The 19,637-nt window shown below is 42.2% G+C and overlaps 1 protein-coding gene across 1 annotated transcript; it reads right to left on the bottom strand.

Moving 5' to 3' along the window:
• Nucleotides 1–2,612: 2,612 nt before the first annotated feature.
• On the bottom strand, nucleotides 2,613–16,199 carry NMUR2 (neuromedin U receptor 2). The gene is made up of 4 exons (XM_083603900.1): nucleotides 15,283–16,199; nucleotides 7,398–7,482; nucleotides 5,598–5,723; nucleotides 2,613–3,692 (listed from the first exon to the last, which is right to left on the bottom strand). Exons 1-4 carry the CDS (start codon nucleotides 16,006–16,008, stop codon nucleotides 3,433–3,435), a joined length of 1,197 nt encoding a protein of 398 aa, XP_083460026.1. The 5' UTR covers nucleotides 16,009–16,199; the 3' UTR covers nucleotides 2,613–3,432.
• Between the last annotated feature and the right edge of the window lie 3,438 nt (nucleotides 16,200–19,637).

The raw sequence follows: 19,637 nt of genomic DNA, 5'->3' as shown, positions 1-19,637 counted from the left end.
TTCTCCTGACCGTTTCACTGCTGCTGCTGTCACTGCTTCCCCCTCTGGGGGGGCTAGCTGCAACTGACCTCCCCTCCGTTGGAGGCGTGGTCAGCCCTGACTCACTCTCTCTCCCCGCTGGAGGAGACGCTGGCCCTGACACATGTGACTCTTCCCCCCCACTACGCTCTGGTGGGGAGACTGGTCCCAATCCCCCACTGCTGCTTTGGGGTTCCCCTCTGGCTCCTTGTTTCTGGTGCATCCCCCCTGGGACCCCCCTTGCCCTGACCATCGGCGCCCCCTTCTGGGAATCTTCTGATTCGCTGGAGAAGCTCATGGAATCTCTCGGGCCACTGTCATACTCCCCTACGCTGCCCTCGGATTCTTCCCCTTCGCTCTCCATTTCCTTTCTCCCCAGTGCTCCTGCTCCTGAGCCCCTGACAATAAGTTTAATCTTTTCACTGATGAACACTGAGCTATGTATTAGTAAGATAGATGCCTATGTGTAGATACTATGGAAATCTCAACATTCAGATATATGTTTATGTATGGGTTAATATGTAGCAATTTGACCATTTCAAGAGTATACTTCAATTCCATTTGATTTTCCTTGTGAAACTCAGAATAACCTAGAAATTATGGGATGCATATGATAGAGGGATCCCTGTAATTTGAACAAGATGTGCTTCCTTCTTTGAGCAGTAGAGAAGAAAGAGAAGGAACACAACCGCTGAGCTTTGTTTTGATGCATCCAATTTATCTACATGTACCAGGACTCTGTTCAGTGAGAAAAACACCTTACACATGACCAGTGAGAAGATCTTCCATTCCTTACCGCATGTTGGAGTTTGACACGTCACAGATTTGCCTGTTGATCTGTACATTACACACATAAATGCCACACTTGTATCTGGACTGGTACTATGCAATCAGAACCACAAGAACGAACAATAGCAAAGCACTAATTATGCTCATTCCACAATAGATAAAATAGGTGAATATACAATACCAGAATTTATAGAGCTAGTGATAGTCTCATCTCTCAATTGACGCGGTAGACCCAAATCTAAAAGTGTGCAAACTTATGTACATGTTATGTACCTTGAATACAGTGGGAAAACATGTTTCATATTGCATTGTAAGTCTGGGAATCTGTGCTCTGTATTCACATGACTTCTCCCTACTCTGCCTGACTGAAAAAATTAATATTAATAGGAATGCATTTGACTGTAGCAAATATGCAAATCAGAACAATTTTTTTCTGTCCATCTAATGCTTCTTTTTCCATGGGGAGTTGTAGCATGTTGTTTATTCATTTAGGCAAACTAAACCTGAGTTTTAACTAATCCAGATACCTGAAGGAGCACCCCTTCCCACCTCAGTCTGAATTTGCCTTTAGATCTTCAGCTGAGGCTTTTCCCCAGGCACCTCCTATACTGCATATACTATTCGACCCCAAAGGAGAGAGGGCTCTTTTAGCTCTGGTGTCTCAGTTATGGAGATTTCTAAAGAGCTTTCTTAAAGAGATTTTTTCCAGTCAGGGGCTTAGGAAGGTGGTGGCGGCTCGCTCCGGGTGCCATCCATGAGAGGGGTGACAAAAAGGCACACCACGGACGGCTTGCCCCACAGCCCCCGTGCTCGGCGGATCGCCCTGCTGCCAATTGCCCTGTGCGGTGGATTGCTCCACCCAGCGGATCGTGGTGGATTGCCCTGCCCGGTGGATCACCCCGCCACCACTGCCGATCGCCCCATAAATCACCCTGTGTGGCGGATTCCCCCTCCCCCGCAGCTCGCCCCACCCCCCGGGTGCATGGCATGGCCACCGTTCCGGGCCACCGTTCCGGGCCCCCATGCAGCTAACTCTGGCACTGTTACCAGTATCTACCCAGCAATCTTTTAGGCACCAGACAAAGAAGATTTTTATTTACCCAGGCAAATGAACTTATCATAAATTTTAATTGATCACGTGACCTTATCAGTTGCTTTATTATTGTTAGTTGTATTGGAACATGTTGTACCTCAACCTTGGTTTCCTGAAAGGATGGTGGACAGTTTAGGAATGTTTTAAATTAAAAAAAAATAAGCAGGGGATAGATTTGAATCACAATAATTACTGAATATGGATAAGGGAATGAGACAGTCATTGTAGCGTAATGAATAAAGTTTCATACAGTGCTCAAAAATGTCCTCTGATCTCTTGAAATGTTTATTTTCTCCCATGAAAGAAGCTTCTGTCCCATTTTCAGGGTGCTTTAGAATGTCTTTAGTTTGTATTTATAACACTGATGAATGCAGGACTGAGCTTACCTTACTGTTGCAAGCTGGCTGAAGGTGCTGTGCATATATATTTATTTCTATTCAATAGGGTAGCACTGTGGTCTACCCTGTGGTCTACCACTGTGGTTGGTGTTTCAAAAAGCCCTGTCCCAGCTCCTGCCAACCTAGCAGTCTGAAAGCATGCCAGTGCAAGTAGATAAATAGGTACTGCTGCGGCAGGAAGGTAAACAGCGTTTCCGTGCGCTCTGGTTTCTGTCACAGTGTCCCATTGTGCCAGTAGCAGTTTAGTCATGCTGGCCACATGACCCAGAAAGCTGTCTGTGGACAAACGCCAGGTTCCTTGGCCGGCCTGAAGGCGAGATGAGTGCCGCAACCCCATAGTTGCCTTTGACTGGACTTAACCGTCCAGGGGGTCTTTTACCTTTTTTCTATTCAATCTTTCTTCCAGCAGTCTCTAACCTCTCTGGATGCTGGTGCTACTTGATCTTAATAGCTCTATGGCATGAGTTACCTCATGATGCCTTTCCCCTGGGAATTAACTGAAGCACCAGAAGTTGCAGAAGCTGGCTACCGGGTGTCTGAGACTGGTGCTCTTGCTGGTTTTGTTTTTAAAGGAACAGCTTCCTTTTATTTATTCATTCCTTTCTTAAAAAACACACTCACTTTCCGCACTGATTTCTTTAAAAGGAAAAATAACAGTGAATAACTGTCAAAGACATGGTAGGTGCCTCCTCTAGCTTCTTACACTTACAGGAAAGCCCAGATGAGGCCATAAGAGGACTTTCTGGAAGTATAGATACCCGGGAAGGCTGTAGAATGAACACCAACAGAAAGACAATTTGTAGGGTGAAAGGGTGCTCCCCAAAGCCCCCCGTCTCCTCAAAAGGAAGTGTAATTTCTATTTCTCCTCACATCTCTCACGTGGGCCTCATCCTTCAGCATCCAACAAGGTGCCCTTATGCACAAGCATCTCCTGCACAGCTGGGAAACCATGTGGCTGGGGCCTGATTGTGTAGCCTCGCCCACGGAACGAGCCCTGCTCCTTCTGGGACTGTACCAATTTCACAGGAAAGAACCACACGCTTGGGTCATTCATATGATCTTTCAGCTGTGCAAGAGCTGGTCATGGATAAGTAGCTCCCGTGCGGCTGGGAGGACATCCAAAGGTCACATTAGTCACAGACCGCCAGACAGGTGAGAGCTGCAGACAGACGACCTCTGCGGATATGGATGGCTTCTTTCTTCTGCAGACCCTGCAACATTGAGTTCCCCAAGCATGAAGATGCTCCGCTGGGATGGGAGGCGACTGGTAGTGTGTCTGGGGTGCCAGTGTTTGCACTGAGGAAAGATGACACTCAGGAAAGCCATCCTAAAACGCCTGGACAGCAAATTGTAGATTATAGGGTTAACAGCAGAACTCAGATAGAAGAAAATGCCTAGGAGAGGGGAAACAGCAGAAAGAAACAAGAAGACAACTTGTGAGCTATAGTTCCTCTGCTCAGCTTAACTGGCTGACAGTAACAAGGCTAGTCTTATCAGGTGGTGCATTTACAGGCCCTGTTTCTGCCTAATTAAAGGCAATGTTTTTTAGATATATTAGCTGCACTTGCTCTCCAAGACAAAAATTATTGCAATGCTGTCAAAGAGATTACAGTGCTCCAGTCTGAATACAAAGCAGTTAAGGGAAAGGAGCTGTTATGTTCAAAGCTTGTAAGAAAATGATCTGCTACACCTTGGGACCAACCTAAATTACCACATGACAGCTGATAGCAAACCTGTGTCTTTCAAAGACAGGTCTGCCTAATTATATATAAATTAAGGAGTGTATGTGTGATTTAAAGCTGGAGTGGGGAAACTTCGAGAGCCGCATTTCCTTCTGAGCAACCTCCCCCCCCCCCCTTCTCATATGCCAGCAATGACTGGGGCCAGAGGCAAAAGTGCGAGGAGCAATGAATGCTTTGTTACACACAGCACTCTATCCTCCATTCAGACAAGCAAGAAGCACGAACAGGGTTCATCTGTCATGGTTGTGGTGTATCTGGTATTCAGCCATCATAATGGACTTCCACTAAATACTAGAGTTGCTCGGCTGGTGGTTATTGCACCCTATGTATTTGCATTCTGTCTGCAGCAGTAATATAATTAGGTGCTTATAAACCCTTGGACCTACAACAAGAATTTCTATCATCTATATCTATCTATCTAATCTATCTATATCTATATCTATCTATCATCTATCTATCTATCTATATCTATCTATCTATCTATCTATCTATCTATCTCTATCTATCATCATCTATCTGTCTGTCTATTTCTTCCTTGTACTTTCTACTGAGATCCCTTGCTTGGCTGAGAAATCAGCAAAGAGAACATTTTGTTTATTATCCTGTCTATATTAGAGATGGTCTAGTAGCAATAATAATGGGTTTTGCTTATTTTTATGAGTAAAAATGCTGAGTATGGGTCACAATGGCCTTAAGAAGTCATGCTTTTCTTAAAGATACAGGTCCAAGCAACTAGCATTGTGGCACCTTTGCACCTTCTCTGTTCTCTGAACCTTAGCACAGATTTATATTATGGTCTTTAAGTCACATCTAAGCTATCAAGGACGGAGGGAGAGGGAGAGTATTTGTATTGATTTGCAATATAATGCTTCCCCCACCTACAATAGCACAGGAGCACAGACTTTGGAGGAAGAAAGGCTGGAACCTTCATCCAGTAGTGGACAGTGGAGTGGTGGCAATCATCAGAGGTGGGTTTAGGGCAGCATGACCAGTTCTGCTGCACTGAGCATGGAGCATGAGCAATGGATAGAGCAAAATGGAAGACAAGAGATGGGGCAAGCACTGAATTTTGACCTCGCACAGGGCACTGCTGAAATTTGAAAGACCAAAGTCCGCCCTGACTTCAATCACCTGCATCACTGCTGCATACCAGGATAGCCCATTGCAAATGTACCAGAGGAGCCAATTCTGTGCTCCTGTTAGTGCATTTGCACTGCACCAACCCTGCCACCACACCACCTCTCTGCCCTGGTATGCAGCAGCAACACGGGTGACCAGAGGTCAGGTGAGCACCCCACTTCACCCCACTGTCTGCTACTGCCTTTTGCCTGACCCACGGCCCTTTGTAGTGTGGAAGGGAGGAAGAAAACACATTTTCATTCAGCAGTTGATGTTCACTGGAGAACATTCTTTCCAAGTCTCAGTTTATTGAATGATAGTTTTCATTGGTTTATCAGAGGGTCATTTTATGTCATTCTGACTCAACATAACCATCAGAGTTTTCTTTTGGGACGCTTTGCTTGTGCTGAACAAACTGTGAGACAAAGAGAAAGTTACCTGACACCACATGGATTAAGTTGAACATATTGGCAAGAGGTTCTGTCCAGTTTACGACAAAGCTGTAGAAGAGTCGGTCTGTGTGGAACGGAGCCCAGCATATGCCAAAAACGATTACTAGGACAACTGTCAGAGAGAGAAGAATGAGGGAAGAGCAAGACATATAGGCTGCTATTTTACTGCATCAAACCAGGTGATTCAAGAAAGCAAATGAATACTTCAGATAGCTTCCCACTTTAATCAAACAGAAATATCATTTCCCCCCCCCCCATTTTTAACATTGACTTTCCTCTTTTCTGTTTTGCTCATACAAGATGAAATTGCTTACAATAAAAGTTTGATTCTACACTGATATCAGGCTTCAGTATGTCATTGATATATATTTTAAATCAGTGTGTTATTTCACAAGTGGAAATAAATACTTGACTGGGTCTTATTGAACATTCTACTTAGAATAAGTGAACTCTAGACAAGCCATTGCCAGTGCAAATTTGGATGGGGCTGTATAAACTGAAGGTCTGGCACTGCTTCTCATGGGACATTTTATTATTCTATCAGAGGAATGGGCAAATGTGTCAATTTTGGTCTCTCACCGTTCTTTTTCTTCTCTTTTTGGTAATATTAAGTTCAGTTATCCACATTCCCACATCAGCTTGTGATTTAAAAAGAACTCATCATGAAAATTCATCAGCATGTTAGGCAAATTTATCTTAGTATGAACATTTTCCCTAACATAATGCACTTTGGATATTGTTTTCACAAATATATGCCTTTTAGGCACACTTTACCATGCTGCGTGCTTTTATGTACATATTACTTAGCTGCAGGATGACAGCATATTGTTTTGGGAAGTGTGAATCACATTTACCGGTAAGTGGAAACTGAATTAAGATTCTCCCCCATCCCTATTTTAGCATCTGCCACATAATGTAACTACGAGATGCAAGACTCTCTCAGGACTCCTGTATTTGTGGGTGAGCTTGGCCTACATGTAGATTTGAAAAAAATCAGTTGTGTGCCTGCATAGACACCAGATCTATCTCACCCACAGGTGCAAGAGTCCTAAAGGAGTCTTGCAGCTAATGGTATCAAGACAGACACATGCATAATGCTTTCCAGATGTATTCATTGGTTGTAAGTCACTTTGGGTTGCCTTGGGCAAGATATAGTGACACTATTATTGCTGTTGCTAAACTAATAATTATTCATGTATGAAAGAGGTTAAAATTGCTTTGTACAGTTCTTTGTGGCTGTAATTGCATGGAAGCTTCCGAGTCCTTTTTCAAAATTAATCACAAGCAGAAGTGGAAAGTCCTGGTTCACGGCAACCCAATGTACATCTACTAAGCCAGGGATTGTCAACCTGATCCCTACTGCCCACTAGTGGGCGTTTCAGGATTCCAGGTGAGCGGTAGGGGGTTCTACGGCACAAGCTGAATCTTCCTTCCATCGAGCACTGGTGGGCAGTAAGGAAATTTTACCATCAAGAAAGATGCATTAGTGGGCAGTAGGTATAAAAAGGTTGACTACCCCTGTACTAAGCAATGAACCTCATTGAATTTGAGGGGACTTACTCCCTGGTTGCAGGCTTGGTTCCTGAAATACACTGCACATACATACTCTGCATCTCTGATTAAAAGTGCAGGGACGCAGTGCAAAGAGGGATTGCCACGTTTGACTGCCATCTGGGAAATGTCCCCGGGAAATAGGGACGTCTGGTAACCTTATCGTAAAATACATTATCGTACATTGGTCTGCCTCACATTCATTCATAATGCAAAGCACAAATTTGTTACTTACATAACATCTTAGTGACAGACTTTCTGGATGGTCTTTTAACATTAATTCCCATTTCATCTACTTCCAAAGAACAGTCTCCTCTCAGCTGGTAATTGGAGGAGAAAAAGTCAGGAAACATTGCTGTAGGAATGGATCTAACAACATCAGTGAAAATCAGCCTGTCCTGGAAAAACTGGTGGAAAGTATTGTTAAAGATAAAACAACATATAGAAAAACAAGCATGACCACATTTGGAATACTGTGTAGTGTACAGTTAAGATCGCCTGTAGTGTACAGTTAAGGATATTGCAGAGATAATCAGACATTGTTGGACTTCAGTTTCCATTATTCCTGACTATTGGTCATGCTAGCAGGGGCTGATTGAACTTACAGTGCAGCAACATCTGGAGGCACTAAGTTAGCAACTCCTAGAATTGTAGAGTTGGAAGGGGCCCTAAGCGTCATCTTCTAGCCCAACCCTCTGCAATGCAGGCATCTCAGCTAAATCATGCATGACAGATGGCCATTCAACCTCTGCTTAAAAACCTTCATGGAAGGAGAGTCCACCACATCTCATGGGAGTCTGTTCCACTGTTGAACAGCTCTTACTATCAGAAAGTTCTTCCGATGGAATCTTGTCCAGTCCACAACACACACAAATGTCCCATCCTGCAACATGTACAACCAAGAAAACAGGGGTGTTCCACCCATATAGGTAACCAGACAAAGCAAGCATGCTAAAGGCTCATGGCAACATTAAATTTGAACTCCTTTGCTTGCCGGAACCACTGGTGTTATATATATGAAGTTTAGTTTGTTTGTTTTTAATCCATGGACATCAGCTTGGCACCAGAAATGGGGAGTGGGTGGGTTCTTTGGTAACCCTGTGTGTGTATTCACCAGCTCTGGAGCTTTCAAAAGAAAGGACATCATGTACTGATGTAAGCTATACTATTTTTTGCCTAGGCTACCGTTGATTTGCAGTGAAATAAGGCTTGTTAAGAAAGCTACCCTTTTAATTACTAAAGTGCTGTCAAAAAGTCTTAGAAAGAGAGAGAACTCTGAACGCCAGGAGAAACAGAAAGAAGCCAAGAAAGCCATTTTCTGGTACTTTGAAAATGACTGTCAGCGAACTGGGATCTTCACCTCCTCCAGCAGTGCATTAGCTCAGAAAGAGCCAGAGGTTTATTGTGCCAATTTGTGCTCCACACCCCTAGGGTCACACAGAATCTTATTAACAGGATAAAGACAATGAACTCGGGGAAAGGGGCATCACATGTGTAGAATGTGCAAAAGATTCAAAATCACTCAGGCCAACAGCTGAAAGCCAAGTAAAGCAAAAACATCACCCACAAATTGATAAGGAATAGAAGGGAGAGCAATAAGAAGCACCATATCAAATATATTCTAAAACTGCATGTAAGAAGAATGACAATGTTCCATGAACACGAAATTCCATTTGGGTGTTCCAATCCCACATGTGATCAGAATCATTTCAGAGAGAGGAGGGGTGAGCAGGCTAGCTCTGCCCTGCCCATTACCATCTTCATCACCTTACTGAGTCAAAAGCAATCATCTGCAGTCAGAAGCCCATTCGTCTCAAAGTTCTGAATCATGCAAGGACTGGGGGGGCGGGCGCTCCCCACTTCAGGAGTTATGCCTCTGGTTCATGAAGGGTGCTGACAATAGGCGGCAGAAATAGCAGACGCATCCCTGCAAGATGGATTCCAATGTCTGAATGGAGTTTTAGTTTCAGCAGTTAGCTAAATGCAATAAAATTTACAGAACCGGAAAAACTAATATCCCTTGCTTCCCACAATCCTCTTATTGATGTGGTGGCAAGTAATTTTTGAAAATGAAAATAAAATTCACTTTATACTGCCACAATGGGTTACTTGGACTGAGGGTTCTACTGAAGTTATTGTGAAGTTAGTCATGACTAATAGGAACTGAATGCTATTAAATTAGCCTGGATTCAACTCCAGCCAAAGAAAAGCAAAAAATGAAAAGGTTTAGCTCAATTCTGAATTTAATGGCAAGAGATTATGGTTTGAACAAGTTCAGATTGCTGTTTAAATTATTATTTATTTAGCTGAATGAGATGCATTATAAGAAAGTGTGAAAATCCCTGTCCAAGATCCTGTATGCATTTTATTTTCTGCTGAGTGGATTGCGGAGGCATCTGTTCTGTGCTTTTTAAACTTCATTTCTTTCCAATACAGAAAGATGTACTTACACTTAACCTTTTCCATGGTGCTTGAAAAAATGAGTGTATAGCAGGGGGTGGTGGAGGACACAAAAGAGATCTGAGTGGGGAAAAATCTATCCTAGAATATCTTGCCTCTATGAAACCTCTGGTGAAAAGTGGGGTACAAGCATGCATGGACAAATAGAATTTATTTATTCTTATTGTTCATTTGTTATTTTAATTTCTATCCTGTCTCTCTTATGTATATCACCACCAAAAGCTGCTGAGAACAGCAACACTGCAATACAGAAGTTTGGTTTGATTTTAATTCAGTTTTATATTTCCAATGGGCCTTAAAACCTGGTCCTAACCATGTTTCTATGCACCAGTGATTGTGGGTTGTAGCTAGACACAGTTTAACTAATGCAGGTGGTAATCCAGAACGGGAGAGAGGAAAACCAAAGGAAAACAAACCATCATTTGCCAATGCCTTGCTGGGCTCATGCTACTTCCTGGTACAGTTGTATCATGTGCACCCTGATATTCACCACTTAGAGATTCTAACCCCCCCCCCCAATGGATCTCAGACATTGGCAAGGGAAGGGTGACTGAGGTTTCTGCCACAGCAGAGAGAAGGCCACATATCTTCTTCCAAGGTCAGACCAAGGTGTCTACCCTCAGAAGTGGTATTCTAAAACATTCTTCAGGACACCTTCCCAGGGACCATTGTAGGACCAGTCTTGACCCAACCCTATGACTGGTATAAGATCCATATCAGCGCTCCGGGATTGCAATATTCATCACAACTAATTTTATTCTGAATCACGCCCACCATGTAGCTGTGATCTATTACAAAACCAAATCAAATTTAAACATATGCTCAAATCCTACCTAATACCTATGAGAATAATTGAGCAAAAACAAGGTGCAATAGAAAGACATTTATTTGCTATTACTAATGGTGATTAATTACTAATCAGATGGCAAGGCATTCTTATTGAGTTTTATAATGATAAGTGCTTTTAATTAATAGCTTGGGAAGCAAAACGTTCTGTAGCTTTAAGCAAGCAGGCAGCTGGATCTAATAGGCAGACTATTGTAAAGTAAAGCTGCACTTTCAAAAAATGGCTAAAATGAAGTGTAGATAAGCCTATTATCTGGAAGCACAATATAGGTTTCCCATGATTTCTGTGGGCTCTGTCTTTGTCTCCACCTGCTTTATGCTTTAGGATTTATTGCTCATAAAAGCTCTTTTGTGAGCTTTTAAGCTGTGGTCAATATGAAATCATTTCTGTCATTTATCAACTCATCACAGTCTTCCAGTGTTTAATATACTCAAAATTCATTTCTGTTTGGTAATATATTTTTACTGCTTTAACATGCAAAGCAACTAATGGCTGCTATTTTTGCTACATGATTCAGTGGCTGGCTTTTTCTGCCTGAAAGTTTTTTTCCCCACCCCAGAAAAAGCCATGGAGTATTTATTGTGGTAGCATGGCAATAAACTTGAAAAATGTTCCATAGGAAAAATTATATTTTGCCTACATATTTATTAAATAAAAACATAGTCCCATATTGCAATTAACCTTCAGGCATTTGCGAACACTATATGACTTTTTTATTATTACTCTGCATTCCTTGCAGCAAAATTCTTGGGATTTATAATATTTACAGGCTATCATGCCACGAGCTGAATAAAGTTGCATGAAGCTGGTGGGATTCCAAGATTGTACACTTACACTTAAGGGTGCAATCTTAAACATACCTACTGCTATGAACACGGTGGGACTTCCATGGAATTGCAGTGTAAATTGACTTGGATTTCAGTTTCATGAATTGCATCAGAAATATCTTTGTAGTAACAATGTGTACGATCTCATGGAAATCACTAATGCACTTAGGGATCATCCATACGACCTATTTACTGGGCAAAGCTTATGTAAGGGTTAGAATAAATCTGGTAGTGATTGGCAGAGCAGAATGGGGTAGGGCAGTGTTGCTCACCTGGTTTCCCAGTGTGGGGGTCACTGTTGGTAACTGAGATGGAGAGAGGTCAGGGCTAGGTGAGGAAGCAGGGATGCAATAGAGGTACAGCAGAATAAGTATTGGATTGGCTCTGCCACTGTGCCAGCACCAAACTGACCTCTCTGCTGTCGCACCCCTTCCCATATCCCTATCAAATACCAGTAAAAAGGTAAAGGGACCCCTGACCTTTGATTCAGTCATGGACGACTCTGGGGTTGTGGCGCTCATCTCGCAGTAGCAGCCTCTATTTTGGGAAGCCAGGTGAGCAGCGCCACACCACCCTGCTCTGCCCCACTGACTGCTTCTGGTTATATTCTGATTTCTTTGCCAGGAGGATATTAAAAAATGAGCACGCATCCTGATTTGCTTGTAGGGTGTTTATGCATGTTTCTGTTAGTCATTTGTTCAACTCACACTTTTCAATGCATTTTCCCATTGGTAGCAAATGGCATGAGTGTATTGATCAATAACGGAAATGGCAACCAGCCCTAATCCTGTTACATAATGTCCTGGGATATCAATGTTGCTGATTAGCAAAGTTCTAAATACATAACTCATGCCTTCTTCCTTCCCTATAAGTTTACTGAGATTGTCAGCGTCACTTTGTTTTTCTGCCGGTGGAGGAAAATAACTCATTTGCAATTAGTTTCTAAATGATTGAGAGCTGTATGTTGAAAGGCTTTCTGTCCTTCTGTCCCCCCCCCCACCTCCGCTAATTAATGGAAGCATTGTGTGTTGAATGCTAGAGCATGCTGGTGGGGAATGAGTGATTATTAGGGATAGACAAATCTGTCCATTTTGGTTTCTCTCAGTTTCTCATTTTTCAAATCTTAAGTTCAGTTCTCCACATTTACACATCAGTGTGAGGTTGGGTTTTTTTTAAGTCCTCATGAAAATCAGTCGGCATTTTATTGCCAGTTTCTCTGAATATACACAATTTTGCATGATTTTTTGGCCCAATATGCAAATTTTCCCACATAGAAAGTTTTTTGGGTGCATTATATTCACGAATAAATGCATTTTTATGGACACTTTACCGCAGCACAGTGTTTCTCAAACTTTGGTCTCGACCTGTTGTTGGTCTACAGCTCTGACCACTGGTCCTGCTAGCTAAGGATGCCTTAGTATATGCATTTTCGTACACATTATTTTGTGTACAATCATGATTCTATGATTCATTGGAGTCCCCATGACTGCTATTTAAAGAACAAAAATCAGGCTGACACATAGCATCTCATTTAGCTTGGCTCTCTCCAAATCACCAAAGGGGAAAACCCCCAGCCCTAACTTCTAGTGGACATGGGTGAAGAAAGTTGTGTAAGGTTACTTCATTTTTTCCCAACCTGGAATACAAATTTCTGCGCCTACCACAAATATTCCCTGTTTTTTCCTGGGCATAACTGTAAAATCAGGTAACTCGGGTCAGAATCTTCCATAACTCAACTAGAACATGACTATTACAGAAGAGGCTGGGTCAACAAGGGGAAATCTGTCACTTTCAGTTTCTTGTTTTCCCATTCTTCAATTCAGTTCTCCACATTCCCATATCACTTTGCATTTTTGCTTTAACCAAATATCCTCATGTGAATTTGCACACAGATCTGTGTGCCGCCTTTCCACAGTTCAAACCATGCTCAAGGTGGCTTGCAACATGAAAAAAAAAAATTCACAAAATTACAAACGTAACAAAAGTAGTCATAAACAATAAATAAAACACCAAAAATATACAACGAAACTGAACAATTTCCATATAAATCACAAGATCCAAAAATAAAGATACAAGAAAACCAACAGCAACAACGCTCCCCTCAGTAACCCCCCCAAACAATACCTCAACCCAAGAGTCTGTTCAGCAGCCTCAGATCTTACAGCCTCCCTTAATATGCATGTTTCTGCACAGCAGTTTTCTGTAACATAATGCATTTTTGCATGCTCTTTAGAATCATAGAATTATAGAATTGGAAGGGACCTGGAACACCATTCACTGATATATGCATTTTTGTGCACATTGCTTGCCTGGAGTATCTGCATTGCAAAATTAAGAGAAGTGCATTTTTTTCTGCTTCACTTCATGTATTGTTTCAGAAAGTGTGAATCAGGTAAGTTCACCTTAAATGCAAACTGAACTGAACTTCTACCCTATCCCTACTCTCAGCCTAGCTTTTAAAGCTTTCAGGAGTCTTGCAGGTTAAAGAAATCCTACTTTCCCACTAAGGTTTCAGGATCTCTTCTCTTCTTTGCATTCAAATCCTCACAACTGGCGAGAAAGAGAGAAGCTTGTTGTGAAACAGAACATAATGGACACAAATATGGTGCTAGGGTGTGTGTGTGTGTGTGTGTGTGAGAGAGAGAGAGAGAGAGAGAGAGAGAGAGAGAGAGAGAGAGAGAGAAACGTCGCACTCTATGTAATTATCTCAGTCCACAATCAAAGTGTTATCTTCTCTTTCTGAATGAAATGGCATATTTTCCTGTTCCACACAGAACAGGTCAGGATGAAAGCCTGTGCAGAATAAATTCGATGCTGGGCATGCAAGGAAAACAATACTTTTATACATAATAGGATTAATCCCTACTTACGTGCACCTTAATCTTACAGAACCAGCATCAACACAAAAAGTGACGTTTAGATCAATGATTCCACTGCTGTTGCCTTTTGTGAATGAAGCCAGAAGAATATATCATAATGGAAGAGCATACGCCATAAAGAATAAAGCATCTGTATATAAAAGGCTGAAATGGTAAGCAAAATCCTTTTCAAATCATCCGAAAAGCTCCTAACTGTGGATTTGGTGTAAGGTTTGACCTAGTGGGTTTTTACTGTAACACAAGAAGTGACTTCATTTTAAATGGATTATTATCTGAAAAGTGTCTGATGCTGTTGTAAAACACCAAGACAGCCTTATGGTGGGTTTTGATTAAGCAATTTCTGTAGGATCCCTTTGAAATAATAACTTTCTGCCTGTATGAGGGCAGAGGGAATCATTTTGTGGCAATAATCAAACAGTAAAGAAGGAGAGTGATTGATAATGCAGACTTAGCAGAACCATTCTGGTTTGTTTACTCAGCTCAGGTATTCCTTTTTCTAGCATCCATGCCAGTTGTTTTATTATTAGCCCATAGATGCTCTTCTTCCCACCTTCTTGAAAAGTGCACATGTGAAATTGCATCGTACAGTGATGTGGTATGCTTGTGTGATCTCATTCCTAGGCAATATTGAGTTCAGTGGGACTTATTTCTGAATAAGCCTGTTTAAGATTAGGCTACAAGAAAAAGACGAAAAGTACTGAATATTCTTAGACTGAGTGCACTTTTATGCTTAATCAGCATGCACTGGCTAAATGTTGATTAAAAAAGCAAACTTACACGTGGATCCTTTTGCAAATGTGAAAAAGGGTGAGGATGAAATAGGAGTTGCAAGAGTGCTGGAAGAAGATATGTGTGTGATTTTTAAAAGTCATAAATAGGTCGGGTAAATGGGTTTCCATTAATCATTGGGCAATGAATGGTTATGGGAAGTGAATGTCCGAAGCATTACTTCCACATGGCAGAATCTAAACTTCTGTTGCATTGCCAGAAAGATAATGGTAAGCCAGTAGAGGCTCAATTTTAAAGAGTTTAAAGTACAGGATGAGATGATTTAAGATGAGATGGACCATTAAAGAAAGTTACACAAAAAGAGGATGCAGGACTCACTTTCATCCCCATCAGGCAGTAGAGCACAGTGATGACACTCATTGGCAGCACGTAAAAGAGGAAGGAGCTTAACTGGATGATACAGTTGTAGATCCACATGGGCTGAACCACAGCACACGTTGCTGAGCCAGGGACTTCTGTGTGATTTGGGAAATACTGCAGTACGATGCCATGGGTGCTGGTGTTGGGAAGAGAGAAGAGGACAGACAGGAGCCACAGGGCAATGATGATCCTCAAAGCGCGCCGCCTGGTGCTCTTCAGCTTGGCTCGGAAGGGGTGCATGATGGCCACGTACCGCTCTATGCTGACTGTGGTGACGTTCAGGATGGAGGCGAAGCACACCGTCTCAAAGAGAGCCGTCTTGAAATAGCACCCAGCCAATCCAAACAAGAAGGGGTAGTTGCTCCACATTTCGTAGACTTCCAAGGGCATCCCGCAGAGCAGGACCAGCAGGTCGGAAATGGCAAGGCTGAAGAGATAGTAGTTAGTGGGCGTTTTCATGTTGCGGTGCCTGAGAATCACCAGGCACACTAAAAGGTTGCCCGACACTCCAACTAGGAAAATCGAAGCATATATCCAAGTCATAGGCAGGAACAAATGGCTCCGTCTGGGTCCGTATAAAAAGGTAAGGTAGTCCTCAGTGCTGTTTAGGTATCTTCTAATCAGTGGCTCCACTTCATCCTCTGTTTGGTAGACACCTGAAGATATGTTTGTGATCCAATCCATTGCGGGTATAGTGGATGAAGAATCTCTTTCCCGGCTCCAGTCTGACCTAGATTGTCCAAGATTTTCTTGTTTCAGATGGCTCACTTTTCCAAGTAAAAATGGGACAGAACAGAACAGAGAGATAGAGCAATAGAGAGAAAGAGAGAAATTATGGGGAAAAGGTCTGGGGGGAGGAGAGAGAGAGAGAGGGAGAGAGAGGGAGAGAGAGAGAGAGAGAGAGAATGTCCCTTCAGACTCAAAAGCATAAAGGCACTGAGAGAAAAGAAGTGCGTGTGTGTATATGTATATACAGATATGTGTATATGTCTGCCTTGGCTATTTTAACTGTTCACTTGTGAAGAGTCCCTTCGATAGCAAGCTCCTCCCTTCTCCCAGATACTCATTGGCTGGCTACGTGAATCAAATGACATGTTGATCGAGCTGGTCTTTGCTTTCCTGACAGTTACAGTCACTGAGCTGGGAGTAAAGGTGGAGGGAAAGAAGATAAGAAGACTAGAGCATTGAATCTGAAAGCTTTGGTGTAAGGCCACCTGTAAAATTCTTCACCTTGTTAGAGGCTAAGTGTCCCTGTGGGAGGGGGTGCAGGCTGTGTGCTGCAATCAGAAGTTCTGTTAAAGTGAATTATTTTGGCTGGAAGTTGGCGTGGTGGTGTTAAAACACTGCAGTTTATAGGTTTATTCCCTTTATAGATTTGAGTGTTCCACGTTAAGCAAAGAGGAATAAACCATGGCAATAGGTTGGCTTTTCATTGTAGAGATCTATTCAGAGAGCAGTCCTCTGCATTAGTCAGTTTCAACGGTATTAACATAACACCAGTGCACGCCTGGAGGTGGAAATTCACCACATGAGAGCACTATATCAGTGCAGATCTGGGGAAGTAGAAACCCTGGAATGTATTTTAAGGCAATCAGCAAAATGGCAAGAATTGCATGCTGCATATAATGCGATGTCAATTTTTTATAACAGCAACAACATTATCCTTGAGGATAGTTCTGAGACCTGGTGATCCAGAGTGTGGGATCTCATACCTTCAGTTCATCTCTGACCAAAGGGAATAAATGTTGCTCATTTTTTTAAAAAAATCCAATTCTAAGCAAAGCAAACAAAAACACCCCACCAACTAGCAAGGTAGATTAGAAAGTTGCTTTCCAAAGTGATTGGCATGCAGAACATTTTGTGGGGAGTATTTCAAATTGGTTTAGGACTGTCATTTTTTTGTCAGGTGGTTTGGGTAATGGAAATGAGCATTAAGATAGGCATGCATCAGAATAACTCCACGCAGTTTCATATGACTAGCCCTGTGTTGTTTAAAAATAATCCATGGTTTTCTGTTGCGTGTCAAGGCCCCCAAGCCACCCCCAGGAGAATAAAGACACAAGGACACATAATGTTAGGTTAAATGTTAATGGGCAAAATTTAGGCCACAGCTTTATTGGTTACAGAATGTGAGCAGTATTGGCTTAGGCACTGGCATCAACAGACTATATCTGACTCCTGCCCGCCTTGCAGGAAGTCTGGTAAGGGTAAACCTCCAGTAGGGGGAGCCCCGATGATGTGGATCAACTCGAGCCCCCCTGGGTTCCTGCTGGGGTCGTGGCATGGCCCTAGCCACTCCCCAGGCTTCAGACAAAAACCACACCCCCGGATTCCTTTAACGGAATACCCTAGAGCATGGAGGGGCAGGTAGTGGCCACACCTCACCTCCCCCACACACCGCTATTCCAATGCCTAACCGCCAAACCTTACAAAGTTGTGATGATTGCTACGAGGTAGGCAGAAACCAAGTGGTGCGAGGCTGCCTCAGAATCGTGCCAAGGCTTAAATTGTCCCCACCAAGCAACCTGATTGGCCACCTGGCAACCTGACATGGCCGGTGTCTCCCCCAGCGCGATGCGGGATACCGTTCCGCCCCAACACTGTGGGAAGTGGCTAGGTGGCCGGACCACAACCTGGCCCCACCAGGAAGTGGATCCATTCTATATGAATACTAATTCCCATAGGCTTGTGTGCTTCCCTCACCCTGTTTCTTCACTATGCCAAAAAAGAGATCAAAGGTTCTGCTCTTCCTGCTAAATAAACGTCATTTCTCTCCAATGGAGAAACTCTGTGAACTGTAGTTTGTTTAAACCATGCCTTAGTGTCATAAGTTGGCTTGTTCTGATTGTGCTCTGGGCTGCTGGAAAAAATGGATGCTGTATCAAATAGTCTGGCAGTGTAGTTTAGAGCAATCAGTGAGAGCAAGGACTTAACATTTGTAAAAATGAAAACTTTGTGGCTCATACAGTTTCTCAGCTATCGGCAATAATTTCCCCAAGAATAAAAGGCTTGATGTTACACAGCTTTTGCCTATTCACCTACAGTGAATAGTGCTTGATCTGATTAATGCCTGATCTGATAAGCTAAAAACATTTTACATTGAAAGCCAGAGAGCAATTCCTCAAGGAAAAGGAACTTGATTCAGAATGCTTCTGAGAGCATTATGAGCTGGGCAAATTCTTTTTCTGAGCCAGATAATTATGACCTTTAGAGACATCACTACTCCTGGATATCAGCTTAGGTATTCTGTTAAAAATCAGAATGCTCTTCCCTCCCTCCCCTCCACTACAGGGGAAGAGATGCATGAGTTTAGCAGAGACAAAAATCTGGGTACACTTTCTGACAGGTTTTGGCAATCAAAAAGAAGCTTGGCATTTATTAGAAGTTCAGACAAATGCTTCTGCATTTGTAATCATTGGATTACAAAAGCAACTGAAAAGTTCAGACCGTGAATATCATAAACGAGATGCAAGGAATATTGTGCTTGCAAAGTTCTTTCAGTCGCAAGAGACCAACCAAAAACTAATTAAATAAAATATGGTGGGAAGGAAAAATGTGCCACAGAAAATTTAGGCATTTTGATTGGAGCATTTCAGAGAATGGAGAATAGCAAGCGTAGCTGAAGTGAATATTGTAACCTGTTTGGGAATGCCTTGCGCACTTCATTTCATGGAGCTAATACGATTTAAGACCCTAGATTTTTAAAACAGTATTTTTTTAAAGACAGCTATAGTGATAAGATAACAGAGTCTTCAAGTTTAATGATGATGGAGAAAATAATTTCATAAAACTGTATCTCTCAAAAATAATTTATAACCTGTTAAGCTCAAAGGCTGAGAGAGCAGAAAGTGGGGTGACTGCCCAGAGTATTTGTTTTCTTCATTCCCTGCCTGATTTTTAAATTTTATTTTTACATAAATTTGTAAAAAAGAAATGCCGTTCTGTTGGTATTCTTGTTGGAAGGCTGACAGGGAAACTTTTGCTGTTCATTTACTCTATACTGGCTAGGATTAACATTTGACAATAGACAGTGACTAAATTTCTGAAAGAAGGACAATAACATCTGCATTTATTATAAGTGATTGGGACATTAAAATGTTAGCTGTCAAATAATTTGCTCTCACCATTCTTCAGTGAAAACAGGCCCAAATGTAAAAGAATCCTTAAAAGGCTATAATGAGCCATTATTGAGCTACCTATTGACTATATTCGAAGAGGAAATGGATGGATAATTCATCAGTTCATCATTCACCTGGCAATCTGTTTAGGATTCTTTAATTTATGAAAATGGCTTCCATTATAAGAAGAAGCTT

This window comes from Podarcis filfolensis, assembly GCF_964270895.1.
Source record: "Podarcis filfolensis genome assembly, chromosome: 2".
In the NCBI taxonomy this organism is placed as follows: Eukaryota; Metazoa; Chordata; class Lepidosauria; order Squamata; family Lacertidae; genus Podarcis; species Podarcis filfolensis.
The sequence above is the reverse complement of the archived record's forward strand: the minus strand, read 5'-3'. Positions and strand labels throughout refer to the sequence as shown.